General features: G+C 43.9%; 1 protein-coding gene across 5 annotated transcripts in view; it reads left to right on the top strand.

The window, feature by feature from the left end:
- Positions 1-16,234, top strand: part of SLC37A3 (solute carrier family 37 member 3) — a 45,065-nt gene extending 28,831 nt beyond the window's left edge. For 2 of the 5 annotated variants that reach the window (XM_047095346.1, XM_047095347.1), the window contains exons 8-15: positions 307-391; positions 1,125-1,303; positions 3,772-3,913; positions 5,767-5,868; positions 6,472-6,519; positions 8,247-8,398; positions 13,397-13,462; positions 14,139-14,941. In XM_047095346.1, coding sequence (XP_046951302.1) covers positions 307-391; positions 1,125-1,303; positions 3,772-3,913; positions 5,767-5,868; positions 6,472-6,519; positions 8,247-8,398; positions 13,397-13,462; positions 14,139-14,276 — 912 coding nt within the window. In that variant the 3' untranslated portion in view covers positions 14,277-14,941. Of the gene's footprint in view, positions 1-306; positions 392-1,124; positions 1,304-3,771; positions 3,914-5,766; positions 5,869-6,471; positions 6,520-8,246; positions 8,399-12,901; positions 13,463-14,138 lie in introns of all 5 variants that reach the window. The other 3 variants (XR_006965034.1, XM_047095348.1, XM_047095349.1) reach the window with 3 other exon arrangements.
- The last annotated feature ends 11,024 nt before the right edge of the window (positions 16,235-27,258 follow it).

The raw sequence follows: 27,258 nt of genomic DNA, 5'->3' as shown, positions 1-27,258 counted from the left end.
GGGGCAGATACTGTCTCCTTGGGAGGCTGTGTGGTGCGAAGAATGAGGATTTGGGAGCCAGTCCTGATTTCACAATTGTAGTACCACTCAGTGTCCCTGGGACTTTAATTGTGCTCTTTGAGCCTCGTGGGGAAGATGCCTGGGAAAACACGCGAAACAGCTCTGTGCCTGGCATGGGCCATTTCCTTGCCAGTCTCCCTGTTCTTCCTGCCCAGCTCCCCACCTGCCCCATGGGTGCTTCTAATGAATGTGCTTGAACGAATCCCCCAGATGGGTAAGGAGGCACCTCTCTCCTCTCTTCTCCAGTATGCCTTTCTGGTGACCGCGGCGGTGCAGTTTGCTGGTGGGATCATCATCTTCTTTGGACTCCTGGTGTCACCAGAAGAAATTGGTGAGGAGAAGCGGCCTTTCTGTTCAGAACATCTTACGGTTATGGGTGAGGCCTGCACGGCCAGGTTCTTGTTCCCTAGGAGAACTGTGAGCCCCTTTCAGTGACTTAGAGGAGTGGTGTTGCTCTGTGTGTCCAGTAGACCCCGTGGGTGGCTCTCCCAGCACAGCTGCGGACGTTGGAGGGGAGCGAGGCTCACCTTCCCGGATTCAGGGAAAACTCTTCATTGGCAAATGAGCTTTGTAATCGAGAATACTGACTGGAAACTAGCATGGAATGTTTCTCATTTCACTTCTTCAGACATTTCTTGTCCTTCGTAAAAGTAATTTAGTGTGATACTCATCTGTGGTTACATACAGAATATGTACGAGCAAAACCACAGAAGCAAATAAATGTACAAGTCCGTCTTTTGAGTTCTTGAAGAGACATGTCAGTTTACGCGTGTGTAGTGAACACTTTATTTTATTTTTTTTAATGTAAGAGAGAGTGTGAAGTAGTTGAAAAAGCATTGCTCTGAAGCCAGGTAAAGTAGAATCAGAGTCCTGGCTTTGTGGCTTATTAGCTGTGTGATCTTAGCCGACCTCAGCTGACCTTGGCCTCTGAACCTTAGTTGCTTCTTCTGTAATGTGGAAATGAAAATAATACCAACCCCACGAGCAATGATACACGCAGAACTCTCGGCCCAGTGCCGGGCATCTAGAAAGCATTCTATAAATGGTGGCTGTTACTGTTGCAGGTATCCCAGGTATTGAGGCAGAAGAAAATTTTGAAGAAGACTCACACAGGCCATTAATTAATGGTGCCGAAAACGAAGATGAATACGAACCTAATTATTCCATTCAAGAAGGCAGCACTATTACCCAAGTCAAGGCAATCAGCTTTTATCAGGCCTGTTGTCTTCCTGGAGTTATACCGGTAAGGGCCCCTCAGATCTCCTTACCACCAGTGAGATATTATGGCCTGAATGTGAACCCTCCCTAGGATAAAGCATCTTTGAGTGTTTAGCTTCTTTTTGATACCTTATTGTAGGAGTATATGTTCAGAGGAATATTGGATAGTGACCCTCGGCTTGTTTCTAGACTTGAAATTTTATCCGCAGTCTAATGCAGGGGTTGGTGTACATTTTCTGTGAAGAGCCAGATAGTAAATGTTTTTAACTTTGGAGGGGGGATTGTATAGTCTCTATCACACCTACTCATGTCCAGGAAGCAAGAAACCCTGGATGGTATGGAACAAATGGGTGTGGACAGGTTTGGCCCGTGAGCTCCAGTGTGCTGACCCTGACCTAGCATTCAAGTAAGAAGGCAGAATTAATGTTTTTTTGGTTTTTGTTTATTAATGTTTATTTATTTTGAATGAGAGCAGGAGAGAGGGGGAGCACATGCACGCATGCACAGGGGAGGAGCAGAGAGAGAGAGAGAGGGAGAGAGAGAAACCCAAGCAGGCAGAGCCTGACATGGGGCTCAGTCTCACAAACTGTGAGATCATGACCTAAGCCGAAATCAAGAGTCGGAAGCTTAACCAACTGAGCCACTCAGGTGCCCGAAATTGGTGTTTTTAAATACATTCTTTCTGATTTGTTGAAGTTTTATAGAATTATATGTAGACCAAGAGGGGGTTTTGAATGGTCCATTTCAGTCTGCCTTCTTTGCCTATATTCTTATCATTCCGGGAACAAAATTGTTTGTCCTTTTATTAAAAGGTCCAGAGCACATTACTCCACAGTACTTCTTGGTAATGCATTCCAGTGTTCCAAAACCTTTACGGTCAGGAGAACCGTCTAACGTGTTAACTAAATCCCTTCTGCTGCAGTTTTTCTGTCTTGATGTTTCGGGCCCTCTAGCACGGGAGTGGAAGTTAAGAGGCCTAGGTTATGTGTCAGGCTTACCCACTAACTCTGTGTGAGGCCTGGGATAAGTCCCTCAGCCCATCCTGTGTCTCTGTTCCCCTTCCCTCTGGAGTGGAAAGTAAACCAGCCTTCCCCGGGGCCTAGAACATTGGGTTATTGTATTGTGAACAAGCACCCGGTTTTGTTTATTTTATTGTCTAATGGTGCTTTACAATGTAACCCCTCAGCTAGATTCAGAGCCTGCAGGTTGTCCTTTCTCATACATACTTGTTCCCTCTGACCTCTGCCTCCAAGCCGAGAGGACCGATATTTGCAAACAGATAGTGAACTATAAGTTAAAATGTAAGTGTGAGTTTCCACAATTCTGTCACCAAAAGATGATATATTATACAAGAGAAATGCAAGTTCCTTTAGGCCTGTTCTCATGCTAGTGATTAGTAATTTTTAACTAGTTATTAAAATACTTTGCTGGTAATAGTTTAATTTCTGGGACAGGACTTAAAAATCTGTTGTTGTTAAGTGTTTTTTTTTTTCTATTCCTTTGTATTTCACAAGCGATTGTTCCCTGACACAGGCAGGGATGCAGAGGAAATCTAGTTAACTTAATTCCTTTGTCTCTGCAGCAGGCTGTCTGGACAAAACGCCCTCATGATTGGGATTTAGCTCTCTAGGGGGTGGCTGTTGCCCTGCCAGGGAAGCTGTTTTAAAACAAGTGATACCTAGGGAATAACTGGCAGCTCCAGGGAAAAGAATATACTAGCCAGACACCCTTTGAAGTCCGGTCTCTCTGCTCCTCCCCCTTTTTCCTTTGATGCTAAATGTCAGGATTTCCTGGTAATAATGTGTTGAAAATAGGAGTCTTAGCCCCGCTGCCATCTTTTATTCCTCCAAGTAGAGTCACGAGGCCCATGGCCATCGTGTTCCTTCATTGCTGACTCACCAAAGATACTTTTTCTTTTCCACTGGAATATAAAGCCTTTGGACACCATAATATGAAAATAGTTTTAACGTTGGTGCTTTTTTTAGACCTTGAAACTGGAGTGTAGTCCTATTGCCCTCCACTGTTCATAGTGTTAACTTTGCAGGAAGTAGACGAACCAGAAAGGTTTGGCTGCTTGGAAGAAAAGCCGAGATGCTTACTGGATTTCTTTGCTTTTGGTTAATGATAGTGGGAAGAATACCTTTTATCTTTGTCTAAATAAAGAAACACGAGTAAATGCCCTGCCTTTTAGGTTCAAAACACTGGTTTGCTTCTACCAGAGAACTGGAAGGAGAAGAAATTGGGGATAGTCAAGAAATAGTCCTATGTGTTCTTATTTTAAAGGCCTGCTGCATGTGCTTTTCTGGAAGCTAATGGGGATAAAGAGAAGAGGGAGACTAGGCAAAGTCAGGGAATCTATAGAAATGTTTAATTCTAGAATCAGGTGGGTTCATCCCAAACTCCTGTGTCTGGTTTTGCTTTTTTAATTATGTTAAAAATTGTGGTCCTGCTGTGCTATTTGTTCTCACTGATAGTCGAATGTTTTTCTTGTAGTATTCACTGGCCTATGCCTGCTTGAAGTTGGTAAATTACTCCTTCTTCTTCTGGTTGCCCTTTTATCTGAGTAACAACTTTGGATGGAAGGAGGCTGAAGCTGACAAGCTGTCCATTTGGTACGATGTTGGAGGAATTATAGGTAAGGCCAGATGCATCTTTTTCTGTAAGGGGAATTAGTCACTAGTAATATTTTACTGGGTTATGAAATCTGACATCCTTTAAAGTTTTATTACTTAGTCCACAGCCATTTTTCCTAAAGTGTCCAATCAGTAAACACACAAACTCTTAAAAAAAAAAAAAAAAAAAAAAAAAAAAGAATCCATAGAAAAGAAGAGCCAGCCCCCGGCAGCCCTGTGATTTATAGGGCTCTTGTTTCTCCGTTCTTTGTTTATGGATCAGTTCTTTTGTGTTGGGAAGCACAGCGATGTTTCCCTCCGTGATCTCTTTAAGTGTAACCCTTTCGTACACTTGTAAGTGATATCTGAGCTCTAAAGCTAATCACATGCCAGGGAGCCGGGTTAGAATGTGAATGTGTTCATTTGACCTATTTCCCACCACCTTTCCCACCACCCACACCAAAGAAGGGGAGATACTAGCTTAGTGTGTAGATTTTGTCAGACCATAGAGGTAGGAATAATAGGGGGATTAATTCCTATGCGCATTTTGCAGCTGTTTCATTGTACACAGCAGATTTTAATGGTAACTTTTTGCTATAGCTGGAAGTATAAACAAGTACGGGAGAAACCTTAAAACAAGACAGCGGTACGGACTGCGGTAGTGGGTGTTACTGCTGTTGCTGTGGCAAAACCTTAACATCTTTTCTGTGCTGTTTGGATTTAGAATTGTGGTAAGGCTAAACTGTCCTGAGCACGTGAGAGCAGTGCATCCTCAGGCGATACCCTGTTATTGTACTTGAACTTGTCTGCCCTTAGCCTTAGATACAGAGCCAAAGGTGAGGCTGTCACCTTTAGACCTGCTCATACCTCTGGATCCTGCTGTCTGATGAGGATGTACCAGATGTCCCATAGTCCCTAGAACTCGAAATGGGGCTGTATCTAAAGGTGACCTTGTTGTTTGAAGGATTCACATCACCTCTTTTTAAAGATCCTGGCCTGTGCATTATCACCAGACCATAATCACTGCATTTAATTTTAGTGAACATTTATTGGCTGCTACTAATAGCCTGTGAGGCATGGTCTTCAATGAATCATCCTTTTTTGTTTGTTTGTTTAATGCTTATTTATTTTGGGAGAGAGAGTGAGAGAGAGAGAGAGAGAGAGCACACGTGCGTGAGTCAGGGGGAGGGGCAGAGGGCGGGCCTATGCACAAGAGAAAGAGGGAGAGACAGAGAGAGAGAATCCCAAGCAGGTTCTGTCTGAGCCATCCAGGAGCCCTTAATGAATCATCTTAAAACAATTTTTTTTAATGTTTATTTATTCTTGAGAGAGAGAGAGACAGAACGCAAGTGGGGGAGGGGCGGGCAGACACACACACACACACACACACACACACACACACACAGAATCCGAAGCAGGCTCCAGGCTCCCAGGTGTTAGCACAGAGCCCGACGTGGGGCTCAAAGTTACAAACTGAGAGATCATGACCTGAGCCGAAGTCGGACGCTTAACTGACTGAGCCACCCAGGCACCCCCGTATCTTTTAAAATAAAAAGCAGAAGAATTAGGAAAAGCCTTCACAGCTGGTTTGAAAAGGGAGAACAGCAAGAGACAGTGGGTGGTTTTGATGATTTTTCCTTATTTTGCTGTCTGATTCGTGGTGTCCTGTCCCTGTCATCCATCATGGCAATTGACAGTCAGGCATTCTTCCTAAAAGGAAGCTCTGGTGGAAGCTTTTTAGGAGAGTCAGCCCTCTTTTTGGGTGGACCAGTCTCAGGGTCCTATAGCAGGTAGAGGGTACATGGTGAATGAGTTTCAGGTGACTGAGCTAAGTGATAAACGATTTTGATTGTGATGGGCTCCTTGTGCTTTGCAGGTGGAACTTTGCAAGGTTTCGTCTCTGACGTATTACAGAAGAGAGCCCCGGTTTTAGCTCTGAGTCTGCTTCTGGCAGTTGGGTCCCTCGTTGGATACAGCCGTGAGTATTCCCTTGCAATTCAATTATTTTTCCGATCTCTTAGGACTAAGGCCTTTGCCATGAGTCAGCGATCAACGCCAGGGAGATCCTTGAGACCGGCTACAAAGGCTGATCCGAGACCTTTGTATGGTCCTGTAAATGCCTGGTAAAAGTATCATCACGTAGTTTTATTTGTGTTGGGGAGGAAACTGGCATCTCTTCTGCTTTGTTGGTTTGTTTAAAAGCTTGCTTGGGAGTGTATATGCTTTGTTTGAGGGTAGGCTCCAGAGGGCCAGCATTAGAGGCAATAAAACAATAAAAGGGAAAGGGTTTCAAAAGAGGAGAGATGGTAATTAGTAGGTTTGGTATATGTCCCTTAAGATGCTGCTGAGAAGGGAGTAGAGTTTTTCCTTAGCTTTTAGAAGTCTCATTAGCTCGAGCACCAGCAAGTGGCAGACATTACAAATAGAAGTTGGGGCAGGCGGTGAAAGACTTGTAGCCCTTTGTTGTCTCTGGGAGTGATCTGTGAGGTCACCGAGATCCAGATCTTTGTGTGCTGTTCGCTGCGGGCCCGTGTAATCCGTTCTTAAAGTCAGCACGCTGTTTCTGTGTCCCTCCTCGTAGGTTCTCCAAATGATAAGTCCATTAACGCACTTCTGATGGCGGTTACAGGTATGTTGTGTGGCTCCGTTTCGTTATACTATTACTACTCCTCTGTAAATAAAAAGAAGAGAGGGAAACTGTGTGCTCTTTCAGTTTGAGTAATACTAACCCTTCGTTATGGAGAACTCACATGGTAAAAGGAAAACTGTCTACTTCAGATTCTGTTTCTCTGCTCTTATGTGACCTCTTCAGTCCTATTTGTTAGAGAAGCAGTCCCTTTTGACAGAGATTTTCTAGTACTTTTTTTACTTTATTTTTTTAAGTTTATTTATTTATTTATTTTATTATTATTATTATTTAATTTTAATGTTTATTTTGATTTTTGAGACAGAAAGAGACAGAGCATGAGTAGGGGTAGGGCAGAGAGAGAGAGGGAGACACAGAATCTGAAGCAGGCTCCAGGCTCCAAGCTGTCAGCACAGAGCCCGATGTGGGGCTCGAACCCACAGACCGTGAGATCATGACCTGAGCCAAAGCCGGATGCCCAACTGACTGAACCACCCAGGCGCCCCTAAGTGTATTTATTTTTGACAGAGAGAGAGAGAGAGAGAGAGAGAGACAGAGCACGAGTGGGGGAGGGGCAGAGAGAGGGAGACAGAATCCGAAGCAGGCTCCAGGTTCTGAGCTGTCAGCACAGAGCCCGACGCGGGGCTCGAACTTGAGGACCGCGAGATCATGATCTGAGCTGAAGTTGGACGCTGAACCGACAGAGCCACCCAGGCGCCCCTCTAGTATTTTTTGATTGGCTTCAGCTTCCCCTGTTACTTCTAGAAGCGAGTTAGGAAGATGGCACATTAGAAACCAGTTCACCAGCTTTCAGTGTTGGAATTGGCCAGTGTTTCTCCACTGGAGCAGCAGATGAAACAGTTGAGTGTAATCAGGGCCGTGGTATAGAAAAATGACTTTTAAACTTTAGATCATACTCAGGAGAGTGAGAGCTGCTCATGATACGTGAGGCACATGGAGCTCATTCCAGCCGTGCGAACAGATTCACACGGGCCAGCCTCTGCTCAGTCCTCAGACAGCCTTGCGGGGGGCGGTGGCTGAGAAGAACCATCTGCGCCGCTTGTGGAGCTGCTTCTCTTCACTCTTATTTTCAGTACGTGTGGTTGAATTTGGATAGTCAAATGCTCAGTTGATACAACTCTACCGTAGTAGAAGTCGACAAGCGAGTGTAATTAGTTACTAATGAACGCAGCCTTTGCAGCATTAGAAAGGCTGTATGTTTACTGTATTTTCTGTATCTTTGGCTTTTATAAAAGTATACTGCCGTATCACGTAATTCAAGTAGGACTTTCAGAAAAGCAGATGCCAACTAGTTTGAAGATGTCACTATCTGGGAGAGTGTTCATTTTTACTGGTTTCTTCTCCCCCCCCCCCCCCTTCACTGTTTCTCTTCAGCATATTGATTAAAATGTTGAGGAGTGCCTGGGTGGCTCAGTGGGTTAAGCATCCAACTTTGGCTCATAATCTCCATATGACCGTGAGGTCATAATCTCACGGCTCGTGAGTTCGAGCCCCACATCAGGCTCTGTGCTCACAGCTCAGAACCTGGAGCCTGCTTCTGTGTCTCCCTCTCTTTCTGCCCCTTCCCTGCTTACACTCTGTCTCTCTCTCTCTCAAAAATAAATAAACATTAAAAAAAATGTTTGGATAAGAGCTTATCTTGTCCAGTAGATTTCTAGTGGTGTTAAGAATAGTGTGTTAATGACAACCTGTTTTGTTTATGACTTCAGGATTTTTTATTGGTGGACCTTCTAATATGATTAGCTCTGCTATTTCTGCGGACCTGGGTCACCAAGAGCTGATCCAAGGGAGCAGTGAGGCTTTGGCGACCGTCACAGGAATTGTTGATGGAACCGGAAGCATTGGAGCAGCGGTAGGCCAGGTGAGAGAACAGGAGAGGGGGTGAAACTGAGTGGTGAGTAGTCTCTCAATGGTGCAAGAATTTACATCTGCCCACTGGGCCACAGTAGGTGGCACTCTAGTGCTATACAGGACACTTTCCCGTAAAGCCTTACGTTGCTAATCTCCTCTGAGGTCAGCTAATGTGACCTGATATGGAAGGTCTTTCTACGTTTTTTAGTTTCTTCTTCCCACTTTAATATCCAGATTCTTCCTGTCTGGAAATTAGCTGACACCTCATAAGACAGCTCTCAGTCCCAGTTTGCTACTCCTTTCTTCCTAGCCTGAACTTGGCAGTCTGCGGGGCCCCGAGACACATGCTTCTCGTTATCCCCCACCTGGCATGCACACACACCCTACCTCCTCTCTCCTACCAGACACACACGTTCTTCACGTGGATCCCTACCAGAAATCGCCACGGACTCTGGCAGCTGCTCTGAGTCATTTTCTCTGTTTCCAATGGCTGTGTCTCAAAGGGCGGTTCATTAAAGTCTTGGGTCAGGATCATCTAGGTGATTTATTAAAGTACAGAACGCTAAGCTTACCACAGGCTTGCTGATTTAGAACATAGAGATCTGCGTTTCAAAAAGCCTTCCTGGTGATTGTGATGCACTCTAAACTTGAGATCGGCTAGGCTAAGATTGGCCTACAATAAGTAGTCAGAACAACTCAAATCGATCTTGTTTTGCTTAAATTCAGCCTTTTCTTTGGGACAGTTGTGAGTCATGCCTGTCTTAGGTTATACTTTTCCAGCACATTGAGTGCTGCTTTTGCAAAAATAAGGATCAGAGAATCATCTGCATAGATAAAATAGTTGAAACTTTGGAAGTGAATGAGATGTTTAATGGGGAAGGAAAATATAGACAAAATCTCAGAGGCTGCCCAGTGGTCGAAGAAACAGGAAGTCAGCAGGGTGACGTGTAGGAAAGGGGAGGTGTTAGTCAGTAAGGTCATAGGTATAGAGAGGCCAGAGAAGGAGAATGGAATCGAAAACGCTCTTAGTTTTGACAGGTCATTATCGGACCTGAATATTGCTGTTTGGTTTGCTCTGTGGGGCTAGATCACCGATGCCGGATTGCTGGTGGTTAATGAGAGAGCAAGAATTGAGGAAGATAAGCCATCTTGATGCTTATCACTACTCAGCCGTATCTTGTATATTTATTTGTGAATGTCTGACTCCCCGCCATGTTGTAAGCATCACGAGGGCAGCATTTTGCATTGTGTTCTGCTGTAGCCCCAGTACATAGAACAGTGCCTGGCACACAGTAGACCTTCCAGCATCTGTTGAGTTGTTGTAGAAGACTGATCGATGTGATTGATGTGCTTATTAGCATATTTGATGATGAGACTGAAGAGGAAGAAAAATCCAACAAAAAAGTAGGAGAAATTTGCTTACTTGATTGTGCTCTGGAATAGAAACCAAAGAATGCTGTTGGCTACCAGTTCAGAGGTCTTCGTGTTCATGTAAGCGATCGGGGTGGTTGTATTGGGCATCCTTTTCTGACACTACTGTATTTCAGGTTCTCGTTTCTCACTGATGTTTTCTGCATTAACCAAGTAGGCATGTTATAATGAGCATTTCAAGGAGCTTATTTTTGTGCCTCACCTGCCAGTATTTGGATCCCTAACTGTGTATGTGGGTTAGCGTTGGGTTTACTTTGGTGGTCAGGGAAGTGGGTCAGGAGTGAATCATTGTTAGCTTTATTCGTTCCTCTTCCATGTTGATTTTTGAGTAATTTCCCATTGCTTGGGGCATGAAATCCCAAACTCTGTGACTTAATATCAGAAACTTGATGAGCTTTGTCCCAGCTCTCTGAACTTACCCTGAACAGCTTTCTTTCCCCACCTTTCCTTGACTTCACAAGAAAATTGCCCTCTCAGTTTCCATAGCACTTGGTGCTCACCTCTAACAGTGCTTGTCATGGGGCATCCCGCTTCCTGGTTTATCTGTCTGTGCCAGACTGCATTCCTTGCAAACAGGAACTGTTTCTTTCCTCCAATGCTTAGTGTGTTTATGACACACAGGAGGGGATCAGTAAGGTTAAATCGTGGTGTCTACCCAAGAAAAATGAGCACACGTGTCCACGTATGTTCATAGCTGGATTTTTCCTAACAGCTAAAAATTAGAAAAAACTCAAATGTCCACCAACTGAAGAATGGGTGAACAAAATGTGGTGTATTCATTATGATGGAGTAGTATTTTTAAGGGGGTATCTGGCACTTTAAAGAGGATAGATGTTACATAGATGGACCTAAAAAATATCATGCTAAGTGGAAGAAGCCAGTTACAAAAGACCACATACTGTAAATGATTTCATTCATGTGAGATATCCAAAATGGGCGAAAGAGAGTAGTGGTTGCCTGGGAGCAGGTGGGCGTGAGGAGTGACTACTGATAGGTACGAGGTCTCTTTGTGGGGGGGAGGGTGGGGTGGTGGTGGTGATAGAAATGGCTTATAATTAGATTATGGTAATGGTTGCACAATTCTGTAAGTATACTCAAAACCATTGAGCTGCATGGGTGAACTTTATGTTATATAAGTTATACGTCAATAAAACTATTTAAAAGAAAGATAAAGTAACAGAAAGACATGGGGGCACTGCTCTGAGCTCTTTAATGAGCGACCAGATCTCATAGTTTCATAATCTAGGGTAAATCACTCACTTGTTTTGCTTTTTAATGTTTGTTTGTGTTTGAGAGTGAGAGTGAGAGAGAGAGACGCACACAGAGTGCAAGTCAGGGAGGGGCAGGGAGAGAGGGAGACATAGAATCTGAAGCAGGCTTCAGGCTCTGAGCTGTCAGCACAGAGGCCGATGCAGGGCTTGAACTCACAGGCAGTGAGATCGTGACCTGAGCCGAAGTCGGATGCTTAATGGAGCCACCCAAGCGCCCCTCACTTGTTTGGCTTTTAAATTTGTTTGCTTACGAATTTCACTGGTAGTGTGTGATGGAAGAACATGTGTGAAACTCACACCTGTGGTCGGTTGATTTTTGACAAGGGCACCAAGACCATTCAATGGGGAAAGAATGGTTTCTTCACCAAATGGTGCTGGGAAAACTGGATATTCACATGCACAGAAGGATGAAGATGGACCCTTGCCTTATAGCATAGACAAAAAATTAATGCAAAATGGATTAAATATCCAACTTTAAGAGCTAAAACCATGAAAACTCTTAGAAGAGGGGTGCGTGGGTGACTCAGTTGATTGAGGTCTGACTCTTGATTTCAGCTCAGGTTCTGATCTCATGGTTTGTGAGATCAAGCCCTGCTGTGGGTTCTGCGCTGACAGCACGGAGCCTGTTTGGTATTCTCTCTCTCTCCCTCTCCCTCTCTCTGCCCCTCCCTTGCTCACGTGTACATGTGCATGCACGAGCTCTCTCTCCCAAACATTAAAATAAAAAACTCTTCAAGAAGAAATCATAGGGCGCCTGGGTGGCTCAGTCAGTTGAGCGTCCGACTTCGGCTCAGGTCAGATCTCACGGTCTGTGAGTTCGAGCCCCGCGTCAGGCTCTGTGCCGACGGCTCAGAGCCTGGAGCCTGCTTCGGATTCTGTGTCTCCCTCTCTCTGACCCTCCCCCAGTCATGCTCTCTCTCTCTCTCTGTCTCAAAAAAAATAAAGGTTAAAAAAAAAAAAAAAGAAATCATAGTGACAAATCTTTATGACAAATGTGTACAAATGGCCAATAAACATTTGTGAAGATTCTCAAGATCCTTCGTTATTAGGGAAATGCAAATAAAAAACACAGTGAGATGCCACTTCACACCTTTCAGGATGGCTGTAATTTAAAACAAGGACAACAACAACAGAAAATAACAAGTACTTATGAGGATGTGGAGAAGCTGGAACTCTTTGACATCGCTGGTGGGAATGTAGAATGGTGCAGCCACTCTGGAAAATGCTTTAGTGGTCCCTCAAATAGTGAAACATGGAATTACCATGTGACCCAGCAGTTCCGCTCCTAGGAATATACCTTAAAGAACTGAAAACAGGACTCACATGTTTGTATACCAGTGTTCATTGCAGCATTATTCATAATAGCCAAAAGGTGGAAACAATCCAAATGTTGATCAGTTGATGACTAGATAAATAAAATGTGGTGTGTCCACACCAGAGAATATTATTCAGCCATAAAAGGGGATAGTATTCTGACACATGCTGCAACCTTGAAGATAGTATGCTCAGTGGAATAAGCCGGACACAAAAGGACAAATATTGTGTGATTCCACCTAACATGAAATATCTAGGACAGGCAAATTCTTAGAGATAGAAAGTAGATTAGAGGTTACCAGGGGCTGGGGAGAAGGGGTGGTGGGGAGTTACTGCTTAATGGGTGCAGACTTTCTGTTTCGGGCGATGAAAATTTTTGGGAATAGATAGTGGTGATGGTTGTCCAACATTGTGAATGTACTCAATGCCTTTGAATCATACAAAGGCATTTAATGATGGGTAAAATGGCTAACTTTATGTTACATATATTTTATCAGAATTGAAAAAGAAGGTGGGTTAAACGCTAATGGATCCTTTTCGGCAATTGAAACAAAGTCAAAGAACATGCTGTAGAATGTTAAAACTGTACAGAAATCCTCTGCTTAAATAACACAATCGAAAATGAACAGTACGCTTGGAAGACCAACTGTTTTTGAACGCTTCAGTTACAGTACCTTTCACTGGAAGAAAGAATGATTAAACGGGAATGGCTTGAGGATGTTAATTTTCCTCTCTTAGTAGCAAAGTGAATAAAAATAAACCTGAAGTCCTGTCATCTGCTCTGCAGTTTTTGTATTTGGACTCTGCCAGCTTACAAGATGAAGGCCAGGTATCTTTAAGTAGGAACACACACGTGAAAGCTTTGGAAACTGAAAACCATTCTACAAATCCTAACTCACTTTCTGGAAGAGCTGTGTTTAATCCACCTTTCAGCTACTTCGTGTGATTAATTTATAAAGGATTATGTCGTAATTTCTTTTTCTCCCTTGTAGTATTTAGTGTCTTTGATCCAGGACAACCTGGGATGGATGTGGGTGTTCTACTTTTTCATTCTCATGGTAAGTGAGCGTGTGCCTTTTTTTTTTTTTTTTAACTTGTAGTTTTTCTTACTAATTTAGTTCAAAGCATTTACTTAAATCTCTTCTTAAACTGGCAAAATTGCTGATGGGTTTTAATGACCCTGTGGTGAAAAGTAACATTTTATGAGTCTATGAGATACATTCTTTCAAGGTGGGAATGGGTCTTTAGTTTGCCCTTGATCTAAACCTAGTGAGTATTGTCATGTATAATTCCAAAAAAAAAAAAAAATGGTGAGAGACTTACTGAAAGTATCACCAACTGTTAACCGGTGTATTCTTCCCGGGTACTCTCTATCTGCTAAATATAATTTGGAATTCTGAAGGAAATTACAGTGTACCCCAAGCAACATCAGGCTCAAAAAGAAGCATTGCTGTAATTAATACCGTGGTGTGTCGGTTCTAAAACGATGAGAATCTCTTGAGAAAATATTTGTCGTGCCTTGAACATTCTTGGCTGGAATTGTGTACTTTCTGGGAAATAGCCAATTCAGAATAAGGCCTTACCGTTTTAAAATGTTGCTGTCTGTTGAATAAGCACGTGACCTGACCTCTTACATTATTGGTGAGATGATGCTCGAGACAGGTCTCCCTGAGAGAGTCTGGTGACAGCTTCATCCAGGAGGGGATGCATTTAATATCCCACTCCTAAATCTAGTGCATCCTGATTGGAGACAACCTCAATCGCCCCAGGTCCAGGCACGGCCCTCCAGCCTCGTCTGAGGAGCCTGGAGTTCTCTGGAGCTGCCTCAAGGCTGCGTACTCTGCTGTCACAAAGGACGCTTCTCCTGCCTAACTGCCTTCTAGCTTCTGAAGACTGGACTGTGTGTCCCTGTGTTCCACTTCTGACATCTGTGCTAAATAGAGGGAGATATCTCCTTATGAACCCGCCGTGTGATCACACAAGATTTTGTACTAGAAAGAAAACTGGATCCATTCTAAGAAACACGTTTTAAAGTGAGCTCCAGGGGCGCCTGGCTGGCTCTGTCAGTAGATCATGCGACTCTTGATCTTGGGGTCATGAGTTCAAGCCCCACATTGGGTTCAGAGATTACTTACTTACTTAAAAAAAATTAAAAAAATAAAAAGAAAGTGAGCTCTAGTATCAATTTTCTGCTCTGCCTATGGCAAATCATTTAATTTGTGTACATTAGTTCTTTTTCTGGAGACTGTGTAACATTAAATTTAAAAAAATATATTAACTGTGATTTTTGGAATCATTTTTTTAATTCATTAAAGACCAAGTTATCTTTGCACGCAGTCATAATGAATGTAATTATCCAAATTCACTATTACGTTCAAAACATGGTGCTCTAACAGAATTCGTTAAATTGTCACTGCATATTTAATGCTTTTTTCTCTTCACAGACAAGTTGTACGATTCTATTTATCTCACCATTAATAGTGAGGGAAATACGCCATCTTATGCAAAGACGACAGGCTCACTCACTGAGTGAGTGAGTGGTGCCTGCAGGAGAAAAGAACACTGGGAGACGCATCAGGACTCTTCTCTCTTTTAATTCACCCTATTTGGGCGTTGTCTTAAGAGCTCCAACGAAACCTCAGATCGGCAAGCCTCTTTCACCTTGTGACGCTGACGATTGGTGAAGGCTGGGCTGTTTTTCTGCACTACACAAATTATCGTGGATGATTTTATTGCTGTCGTTCCATAAACGTACTGAGTGGCCTATGAATTTGCCAGCGTCTTTACTTGGCCTGTTGAGATTTGTCCTTTTCACCTTAAGTACTGTATTGGACCTGGACTGGATTCTCCAGCCCGGAAAGTTGAGTGACCATGAGACAGTTGCACATGGTTCGTATCAGTGACGGGCTCCATGAATAGGAAAGGATCATTGGATTTTGCTTTGATAATGAGTCTGCAGCGAGCGGCTCATCTTTGAAGCATCAAATCCTGGTCGAGTGCTCAAGCTGGATCAAGCGTAAGGCTGCCTTGGACAAAGAATCCCTTTGTTAAACTGTGGTGGGAAAATCACACTACATGGTGACTGGCTCGGTCACTCTGTATCTGATCTAAAGTTATTCAGCTCTGGATGCAGAAATATCTTCAGATTATTGTCAGCTCATTCTCTTCTGTCTTCATTCAAAATTTACTTCGATTCCTGGAAGTATTCAGTCTTCCTTTCAAGGACCATAAGGTACATCATCAGTTGTTGTGAACATTCCAAGGTGTAGCTCACAACTGAAGTACTCCACCCCAGATTTGCTGTCTGGGAACGTTAGGATCCACTAGGAAGCTAATCTCCTTAGCCCTGTTTTCAGAGAATTGATCTCTCTCACGACCGGGTTCCTTGAGTTACCTCAGCAGAAGACTAGAATTAGAGGAAAAACCTTTTGTCCTAGTAAGTGTTAGGTATGTGACCTTGAATCATATTAATGGGTTACTAGGGCCTGAGGACTAGGCATCTATTCTTTAGAAGTTTGTAGTGTGTATGTCTTCAAGGCTGTGAATTCTATACTAATTACCGATATGTTAAAGTCATTCTGTATATATATATATTTTAAATTATGGACACAAACTAGGGGGAAAATGTGCAATTTTGAGGGCTGCCTAATTCACATTGGGATAGGGAATATTTTTCAGCTTCTTACTTTATACTGTAAAGTGTGATGTGTTTATGGACTTGTTAATGTTATTTAATCAAGCAGATTTCCAATCATTTAATTGCTCATTACTGACAAAAAAGGGAAAATATGAAACACAGGAAGGGAAAATAAACTGACTTTTGTAGTAAATATCTGTCCATCTGGTTATTTAAATATATACTCTGAGTTTCTTGTTCTAGAACGTGATTCGTGCCTTATGATTTCCTGCTGTTGACCATTTACTGACCCTACGGTGTTGCCAGAGTGTTCAGCTAGCCCCAGAAATGGCCCCATTTCTGTTACGTTCTGTGGACACTTTCCCTTCCCCTTTGTGTGAGACTATACTAAGTTTGGATGAGTTGCCTGATTGTAATTTAAGAGTTGTCCGTAGACGGATGCCATTTTTATGATTTAACCTCCTTCTGACATTTGGCTGTGAGTTTCCTCTCTGTCCGCATTATCAGTATGGTAGCATCTTTGTATCCTGACACCAACATTATTTTCTTACCCTGTTGAAACTCAGCTGGGTGAGTGTTCCCCTGACCTCTCTGTAGCTGTAGCCCCCAAGCTGTACGTGTAATGAAATTATAGATAGATAAGTGCTCGGCTCTGAACGAAAGGATATATTGCATGATAGATAGATTTCCGTATTCTAGTTCTGGCCACCTACATAGGAATCAGCTTTAAAGAACTGCTAGCTTCACTTTCTTATTAATTTCCTTTCCCTTGACCATAGGGAAAGCTCATTTGGAAATGACAGCTTCTCTGGCAGCTACGTCTCGGATGCTCACGAGGTTGAGGAAGGTTATTCTGGCCTGCCCTTCCTAGTCATACTGTGTTTTCTTCTCTCCTGTGTAGCTTCAGAGGAAGAAAGTCTCCTCCCCGCTCCTGCTCATTCTGCTCCTTCCTGCTTCCTGGAAGACCAGAGTTGCTCAATAAATGTTCACGCAGGAAATGCCTGAGTGCCTGCCCTCTGTGTGCATCATGAACTCTGGGATGGAGGCTGCAGTGCGCTCTCATCTGCTTCCTCCTTCCTTTCTCCTTAAAAACCTCCAGAAGCCCCAGGGATGCCTGTGGCTCAGTCAGTTGAACATCCGGCTCTTGGTTTTGGCTCAGGTCATGATCCCGGGGTTGTGGGATAGAGCCGCACGTGGGGCTCCCGCTGAACATGGAGCCTGTTGAAGATTCTGTCTCCCGCCCCCCCCCCTCTCTGTCTCTCACTCTAAAGAAAACAAAACAAAAACCTCAAGAAGTCCTCTCTGCCTCCTAGATAAATAACTGACAAAGCCTTTTCTTATCCCTACTAGTTCTACTGATTCCTATCCTATTTTTCTTTTCACAGTCAAACCCTTTGAGTTAATGGATGGTTATCTGTTGCCTTTCTGGCTGTTGTTGTTGTTGTTCTGATTCTTGTTGTTCTGATATAATTATCAACAGTACCTCCCTTCTCTACAAGTGCCCCAGTTTAATTTTTTTTTTTTTAACATTTATTTCTTTTTGACAGAGACAGACAGACAGAGCAAGCGGGGAAGGGACAGAGAGAGAGGGAGACACAGAATCCCAAGCAGGCTCCAGGCTCTGAGCTGTCGGCACAGAGCCCGATGAGGGGCTCAAGCTCATGAACCGTGAGATCATGACCTGAGCCAAAGTTGGACGCTTAACCGACTGAGCCACCCATTTGTCCCCAAATGCCCCAGTTTAGACACCATATCCTTACCCTCCAGCCTCTTATTTCATCACCTACAGACACCGTACATCTGAAGATCATTAAATATGGAGATCTCTTTTCCTCATTTCTTATCTTTCTTATTTCCTCTCTTATACTTGACATTGGTAATCACTTCATCTTCCCCTGGCCATTTTTTCTCTGGCTTCTGTAGCATTTTAATGTATTGAATCATCTGACCTCCTATCCCCTTTACTGGGTTCTCTTCTCTGTTTAGTCTCTGTTAGTTTCTTTTCTATAAGTGTCAGCAACTTTCCCTGATGAGCTGTTCTTACCTACCAATAGCTCTGTTAAGCACTTAGTGAATAAGAAACCACTAAAGACGGGTGTGGCATCGGTTTGTTACATACTATCTGGCGCATAGTTAAGAGCAAGTCTCCAGGGAAATGCACTCAACTTCTGTAACTTCAACTCCCTGTCCCGTCCCAACCACACCGCTCTGCCAATTGCCTGTGTGAATGGTTTTCAAGGTTTCCTTTTTTTCTTTTTTCTTTTTAAAGGTTTATTTATTTACTGTGTGTGAGAGAGAACTGAAGCAGGGGAGGGCAGGGAGAGTGGGAGAGAGAATCCCAAGCTGCTTCCGTGCTGTCAGTGCAGAGCCCAACGCGGGGCTTGAACTCACAAACTCTGAGATCCTGACCTGAGCCGAAACCGAGTCAGATGCTTAACTGACGGACTCACCCAGGCACCCCAAGGTTTCTAAGTCATAAACCCTTTTGAGAATCTGAAAGCCATTACCCTCTGTCTAGATCAAAACGCACATATGAATGAACATTGAAGATTTGTTACAGGGTGTTCATGGGCCAAAACTTGAAGCCCAACCTTGGACCACAAAGTTAGAAACCTTGGTGTAGAGAATCAAGTGCCATCTGGCATGAAGTTTTCCACAGTCCAGTTTCTAGCTGTTTCTTTACCGAATCTCCCTTTGCCACTCTGTGTGAATCTTCTACAGAGTCAGATGGTTGGCTTTATCCCTTGCTACAAATGGCAGTGTGTTTTCATACCTTACTGTCTTTTTTTTTTTTTTTTTTTTAGGAATCACCTGTTTTTAATTTTTTTAAGTTTTTAAAAAACTGTGATTAAAATATGCATAACCTGGGGCGCCTGGGTGGCTCAGTCAGTTGAGTATCCGACTTCGGCTCAGGTCATGATCTCCCAGTTCGTGGGTTCGAGCCCCGCATCAGGCTCTGTGCTGACCGCTTGCTCGGAGCCTGGAGCCTGCTTCAGATTCTGTGTCTCCTACTCTCTCTGCCCCTCCCCCGTTCACGCTTTGTCTCACTCTGTTTCTCAAAAATAAATGTAAAAAAAAAAAATTAAAAAAAAATACGCATAACCTAACATTTACTATCTTAACGATTTTAAGCGTATAGTTCAGCCGTGTTATGAGTGTTTCTGTTGTTGTTCGTACCCTCTTGTCTGTAATACCCCTTCTTAACTCTCCGCCTTGTGAACCTGAACTTTCCTTCAAGGCTTGGCCAGCAGCAGCTAGTCCCAGCAGCCTTTCTCAGCCAGCCTCCCTAGCATCTACCGTCGCCCTTTCCCTGTCTAGGAATAGCAGAAGTACTTACTTGGTGCTTAGCTGTTTCTCTCTTAGCTATTTTGACATCTAACTCCCCAATGAGATTGTTGCTCTTTTTCTCCAACGCCTAATGGTTGGTGCTAAGTAAAAGGTGATCATGTTGGAAAAGGTGGAAGGAAGATGAGAGAGTGGAGGGTGGGCAGAGCGGAGTGTGGTCCCTGACCCTGCAAATGGCCCTTCCCTTTGCCTTAGAAACAGTCCACCTCTTGCAGGAGGCGGCCAGGTGCTGAGGCCCGCTGGCGCACGGCACGTTATCCTCTCCTCAGGCTCTTTGGGAGACCTGTCAGGGCCGAGGCAACAGGAACAGTGAACTTCTTGCTGCAGCGCAGATCTCATGCTGTTCGAGCTGCTGTCTCTGTTCCTGCTGTGTGGTTTGGCCTGGACTGTCCCGCTCCTTACACTGCTGTTCCAGTGCTGTTCCTCCCGCTCAGCCCCTGGTGCCCTGCCTCCGAGGAGCCTTTCCTGACAACCCCACTCCGAGTGCCCTTTTTCTTCTTCAAACTCCCAGAGCTGTTGTTCGTAGGCCACGCAGTCTGCCCCAGGCTGATTGATTTTGCTGCTCAATTTTGTTCTCTGGTTGTTTCTGGTTGTCATTTCCTCAATTAAATCGTGAGCATCAAAGAGTCAGTTCCATGTCCAAGAATGCAGCAGCCATTTAATCAAGGAAGCCTGTTTGCCTTCCCGTGTGGCCTCTTGCACTTTTAGATTCCGGGTCACCTTCCTTTTGCTTTTCCTTAAGTGCCCTGATCATTTCTGGTGACCAAGTCTGTTTCAGCATGTATCTAAATAAATCAGACTATGAGATAATGATGTTTACATACGTGAACATAGGTTCGTGGTTATATATGTGTGTGTCATAGGTTATTATAGGGAACAACATGTATGTTATATATAAGTATACATGTTGCATATAACCATACACACATATACATATGTACATACATCTTTTTCTTAATGCTTATTTTTTTTGAGAGAGAGAGACAGAGCCTGGGTGGGGGAAGGGCAGAGAGAGAGGGAGACACAGAATCTGAAGCAGGCTCCAGGCTCCAAGCTTTCAGCACAGAGCCCGATGTGGAGCTTGAACCCACAAAGTATGAGATCATGACCTGAGCTGAAGTCTGATGCTTAACCAACTGAGCCACCCAGGCACCCCTGTATATCTTGAGTCTAATAATTGAAAAATTCCGTACCTGAGCATCCAGGGGTGTGGTCTTCCCATCATCCTGACATAATAGTTCCTATGCCTGTACATCTTTAAAAAGTGCCTGCCCATTATTCACTACGCCCTTTTATGCCCACTGCATTGTTGTGAGGCAGGCAGGACGTGTGGTTCTGTTCCTTAGATCGAGAGCTGAGGCTCGGAGACATTCAGGGGTTGCCCAGGGTCACGTAGTCAGTAAATGACAGAAACAGAACTAAATAAAAACCCAGGCCTTTTGACTTAACTCTGGTGCCCTTCCCATTATGCCATGCAGCCCCCTCCCAGTGAATCTTATCCTAGGCTACAAGGTGTTTACATCGTGTAACTGCTCCCATCTTTTCCGAGGGCCGGGGTCCCGGGGCGTGAGCAACCCTGGCATCACGGCTGCCTCCGGCCCTACACCTGCGCGGCACTGTGCCCAGACCCCTCGGGCTGTCATCCTTGCTCCAGCCCACGGCTTCCCTCTTGCAGGTGCCTTCTGCCCCACGTTTCCCTTCCTAAAGAACACCTCTTCCCTCTTTTCCTCAGCCTTTTTCTCTGAGGCTCAGGGGGGTTCTGCACCCTGACAGACTCTCGCGTTGTAATTTCTTCCCTCTTCCCGGGCCGCTGGGTGCACGGGTTTCACACACTCACCTTAGCCAGGTCTGCCTCTTGCCTCTTGACCAAGATCCCTGCTTCTTACCTTTCTTTCTAATGAATGCTTAATTAACCTAGAACAAGGCGCTGGCCCCTAAGATGCCAGTAGTCCGCTTTCTAGTGCCTGCTCTTGCCCTCCTGTTAAAGAAGTAACTTTTTGTCTTTTGTCTTTTTTGCCCCTCCAGAAATTCAAGAAGTAGCAAAGTCATTTTACACTGTTTTGAATCCCCTCTATCACAGTGAGGTGCTGACAAACAGGCTGCCCCGTTTGACCAGAATGCTGTGGCTTTTAATGGGATAATCGTATTTACGTGAAACCTTTCATCTAAGGACTTCAAAGGCCTTCACCTTGTTTAATAGTTATCATCACGCTCTAAAGAGGGACATCAGGCGACCGTAGTCCGAGTTTCTGCGTGTGTGTGTGTGTGTGCAGTCTCTTATTTATTTAGCGTTTCGTTCATTGTCCTAGCCTCACCATAGAAAAGTTTCAGAGAGCCAACAGTAATGCAGTTGGTTTCCATTAAAATTACCACCTAATGAATAGCATACATGAGTTGCCTTTGTTTCAGGGGACGAATATGTTAATGGGGTTATAAAATAAGGAGCCAGGAGGGTGGGGCTGGGGCGGGCGTGAAGCAGCCGTCAGTAAAGAAGAGTCTGCAGAGACCCTGCCCCAGAGGCCCCTGTAGTCGTGAAATAGGTTTCATCATTGCACCACCAGTTGTGTTCATGAAAAAGATGATTTTTTTTTTTTTTTTTTTTGGAGAGAGAGAGAGGAAGGGCATCTCCAGCAGGCTCCGCGCTGTCAGTGTAGAGCCCGGTGCGGGGCTCAAACCCACAACCCTGAGATCATGACCTGAGCTGAAATCAAGGGTCGGGCTGAGCCACCCAGGTGCCCCCATGTAAAAGGTGATTCTATAAACAAGTTCTTGGAGGGAACGTAAGTGTGGCATTGTCACCCAGATTTGTCGTTTAGCAGAATTTTTGAGAAATAAACCCGTGTCAAGACGGAAAGAAAGGTTCCTAATTAAGTTAAATCAAGACCCGAGCTACCCCACCCCACCCTTACACCTCTCACCCCTGCAATCACTTAGGCTGCTGAAACAGCCTCTGGACAAAGGGACGGGTTAGTTAAGAATCTTAAAAAAAACCTTTTTTTTTAATGTTTATTTTTTTTTAACGTTTATTTTATTTTATTTCATTAAAAAAAATTTTTTTTAACGTTTATTTATTTTGAGACAGAGAGAGACAGAGCATGAACGGGGGAGGGGCAGAGAGAGAAGGAGACACAGAACCGGAAGCAGGCTCCAGGCTCTGAGCCATGAGCCCAGAGCCCGACGCGGGGCTCAAACTCACGGAACATGAGATCGTGACCTGAGCTGAAGTCGGACGCTTAACCGACTGAGCCACCCAGGCGCCCCAATGTTGTTTATTTTTGAGAGAGAGCGAGAGCGAGCATGAGCAGGGGAGGGGCAGATAGAGGAGGAGACACAGAATCTGAAGCAGGCTCCAGGCAGCTGTCAGCACAGAGCCCAACACAGGGCTCGAACTCACAGACCACAAGATCATGAGCCGAGCTGAAGTCACACGCTCAACCGGCTGAGACGCCCAGGTGCCCCAAGAATCTTGTCGAGAAAAGACTCACAAGGGTGGCACACAGGAATGACCCAGAGCGGTCCCCCTTCCCACATCCGTCTCCCGTTTGGCTCTCGCACAGCCATGTCACGTCTTCCCAGCTCATTTAGTGCTACGGGACTGTGGTGGTTCTGATCTACAAGGAGATTTTCGTATCAACATTTATGTTTTCCTCCCTCTGCCCACACCAAAAGAAGCCAGCCTTTCACGGTCACGTTCTTTTCCCCATCTCAGGCCGCTCATTCCTCTTGACTCAGCAGGGGGAGACAAAGTCCCAGAGACCCTGCCGACTATAATTTTCAGCCCCAGAAGGTGCCATATGATTTTTATTTCATTATTACTTTTTATGTGTTTTCAAACCCTCCCGGCTAGTTATTTTGAGTTCCCGTTCTACCACCTGCCCCTGCCCACTGCCTCCTACCCCCGCTGATGGGCCACCCAGCCTGTTTGATGGAAGGATGGAGATTCTCTGGAGTTTCTCTCCTTGGACTGTTCTGTCTCCCAGAGGACGTGATGCCGTAGCTTCACTGTAAATCCCTGTGCCTTTGAATAGCTTCCCTCCACCTCTTGTTTCCAGTCTTTAAACTCTGCAGGCCTGTCAGTTGAGATTCTCAACCATGCACTCCACACCCCGCCATAACCATCCCTTCTGCCATGAGTAGTGAGTCCAAATCCAAATGGATGGACTCCCCATGCAAACTTCTCTCTCCCTCTTCTTCCCCCCAACAACTGTTCCCTCTCCGACCTGGGCAGCTTTGAATTATGGAGGTAAGACCTAAAGCACATTCCGTCTCCTCCCCAGTGCGACAGCTTCGAGTTGTTATCTCCAAACAGCTATTAGGGACCTGCACTCGGGAATGTTCTCTTCCAGCAGCAGAGTGCCCCCTCCCTGGTGAGGCCGTTCCATTGTTGGATAGCTGGAATTGTTAGGAAACTCCTTCTCCTTTCTTGATTATTTCTTCCCTTCAAAGCAACATTTCTTCCTTCCGAAGTCTTTTATTCTCTTGGTATATTTGAGGACAACTTCCGTCTCTCTCTTTTAGCTTTTTGGGCTTCCAATCTTAAATTTGTATCGGAACTATTCCCCCAGCTATTGGTTTCTGATTGAATCTGGCAGTGCGGTCCTTTACTTTTGAAGCCATTGGCCGTCTCCTTTTCTTTGAGCTCCGCTTCTCTCTCCGATTGGATTTCACCTCTTTCTCCTAATCCTCGATCTCAAGAAAACTCTCTGGACAAAACTGTTTCATCTTCTGTGGTCCGGAGGCTCTTGTTCATATTCTGTTTTTCAGCATTGTCTTTATCAGTCTACAGAACTCTGGAAAGTCAGAATTACCTTCTAATCATTTAGAAAAATCCCCTAATGCAGTGCCTAGCGAGTGGAAGGTAGAACCTAGCAAATGTTCCATTTTCACTTCCTAGAGAAAGCTTACTTTTTCATATTTCTCTAAAACCTACAGTTGACTACCAAGTATTTACGTCTAGCCCCATTTTGTTACTCAGTTTTTAATCTTAAATTGCCTGGAGCTCACTGGGATGTCCTGTGTGCAGCCCAATTTAATACAGCTTGTTTTCCCCACCCAGTCGGTAAAAACCTACTACCATATAGCCTTCCCCATGGTCTTTGTATGATAGGCTGCTTGGAACATTTTTGAGCAACCATGATTCTTCATCATTAAGTAGCTCTTTTCCTAGACCATGAGTCCCTGACTGTGCCATAATCTTCACACATTGTCAGTGCCAACAGCACCCTGCAACCCCCCCAGCCAGGATCACAGCCTTAAGGATTTTTTTTTTTTTTAGGAGAGAGAGAGAGAGAGAGAGAGAGAGAGAGAGAGAGAGAGAGACTGACTCTCAAGCAGGCTCCACGCACAGCGTCAAGTTCAATATGGGGCTCAATCCTACAAACCACGAGATCATGACCTGACCCCAAATCAAGAATTGGACACTTAACCAACTGAGCCACCCAAGCACCCTTTATTTTCTGTCTTCTTGATGCTCTGATGTTTGTGGTCTCTATGACTGGGCAGAGACTGCCTCTCCCAGAGAGAGCAAAGGGCTCACCCGGGAGCACACTTTTCATATGCAAATGAACCAGTCCAGAACCCACAGCCTGAACCAACCATCTACTTTCTCAACCACTTACACACCAAGCCGTTATTTCCTTTGCCCTAAATCACCCCAGAGCCAGGTACCAGATAGCTAGGGACAGCCCCTATTTCCCAAAGCCTATCAGAATTATTCAGACAAGCCAGTCCTAAATGATTTACCCTGTCCTGCCTTGCCTTTCCTGCAGAAAACGCAATAAAAGCTCTGGCTCCTGTTTTCTCCTACTCCTCCTGTCCCCAGACCCACACTGGAGCTTCCCTATGTGGTCTTGCGTGATATGGTGCGCCCTCCGCTCAAGAACGGTAAGTAATAAACATCTTCTTTCAATGGCATTAACTTTTCTGTGTCATCACTCTGTAGCCTCCATAAGTTAAAATCCTGCAGGTAAAATTGAGACAAAGACTCATTTTTGTTGTTTCATGTGTCAGTTCTTCACTGCATTTTTTAAACTGGATTGTGCACATCCACTGCATTTTGTTTATTCTTCAGCTGATGGACATTGGGCTCTACCCGTGTTGGCTCTTGTGAAAAATGAGGCTATGAGATTTGCATACAAGTTTTGTGTGGATGTATGTTTTCAGGTCTCTCAGGTGTATTCCTAGGTGTGGAATTGTCGGGTCACATGGTGACTATATTTAACATTTAGAACTGCCAAACTGTTTTCCGAAGTGGCTATGCCGTTTTATAATCCCACCGGCAGTCTGTGAAAGTTCCAGTTTCTTCACGTCTTCCCTGACACTTGTTATTGTCTGACTTTTGATTTTTAAAATTTTATGTACTTATTTTTATAAATTGCAACTTTATTTTTTTTTAATTTTTATTATTTAAAAAAGTGTATTATTTTGAGATAGGGAGAGAGAGCACAAGTAGGGGAGGTGCAGAGAGAGGGAGAGAGAATCCCAAGCAGGCTCCATCTGTCAGTGTGGAGTCTGACATGGGGCTGGAACTCATGAACCGTGAGACCATGACCTGAGCCGAGATCAAGAGTCTGATGGTTAACCAACTGAACCACCCAGGCGCCTCTGTCAAACTTTTTAAACTTTTAGTAATCTTCATAGATTTGAAGTAGTGCCGTCTTGTGGTTTTGATGGGCAGTTCTCTAATAACTAACACTGTTGAGTAAGTTTTCATGTGTTTATTGGCCATTTGCATATCTTCCTGGAAAAATGTTTCCTTTGCCCATTTAAAAATTAGGTTATTTGTCTTTTTATTGTTGAGTTGTAGGAATTCTTTATATATTCTGGATACGAGTCCCTTACCAGATATATGATCTGAACATCTTTTTCTTGTAATCTGTGAATTATCTTTTCACTTGCTGGTGTCCTTTGAAACACAAATTGTTTTTATTTTGATGAAGTCACCTTAGTTTTTCTTTTGTTGCTTTTGATTTTGGTGTCATATGTATGATATCTTTGCCTAAGCCAAGGTCATGAAGATTTAGTCCTAAGTTTTCTTTTCAGGGTTTTATTGTTTTAGCTCTTACTTTTAGGTGTATAATCCATTTGAAGTCAATATGGTATGAGCTAGGAGTCCAAATTACTTCTTTTGCGTGTGGACATCCAGTTGTCCCAGCTTCGTTTACTGAAAAGACTATTCTCTCCCCATTGAATTGTCTTGACACCCTTGTCAAAGACCCACTGATGATTAATGTCAGGTTTTTTTCCTGGCCTCTCAATTCTGTTCCATTGACCTAAAACATCTGAGTGATCTGTATGTCTGTCCTTATGTCAATACCAAACAGTCTTGATTATTGAAGCTTTGTAATAAGTTTTGAAAACAGGGAATGTGGGTCTTCTGACTTTGTTCTCCTTTGTCAAAATTGGTTTGGTGATTCTGGGTCCCTTGTATTTCCACGTGAATTTTATAGTTTGTCAATTTATGCAAAAAAAAAAAAAAAACACACACACACACACACACACACACAAAACAAAAAAAACACACAAAAAACCAAAAAACCCAAAACCACAAAACAAAACAGGCAGCTGGATTTGGAAGGGGATTATGTTGACTCTGTATATCAATTTGGGGGATATTGCCATCTTAACAGTATTAAATCTTCTAGTCTTTGATATGGCTATCTTTCCAATTTTTAGGCCTTCTTTAATTTCATTCAGTGATGTTCCATAGATTTCAGCGTACAAGTCTTGTACTTCTTTTGTTACATTTATTCCTAAGTGTTTTTTCTTGTTGATGCTATTGCAAATGGGATTATTTGCTTAATTGTACTTCATATTGTTCATTGCTAGTATATAGAGATATAGCTGGTTTTTATATATTGGTCTTGTGTCCTA

This window comes from Lynx rufus, unplaced genomic scaffold (assembly GCF_022079265.1).
Source record: "Lynx rufus isolate CCGP_SWC_20201006 ecotype Redwood Valley unplaced genomic scaffold, mLynRuf1.p SCAF_4, whole genome shotgun sequence".
NCBI lineage: Eukaryota > Metazoa > Chordata > Mammalia > Carnivora > Felidae > Lynx > Lynx rufus.
Note: the sequence above shows the minus strand (reverse complement) of the source record. Positions and strands in the feature narration are given on the sequence as shown.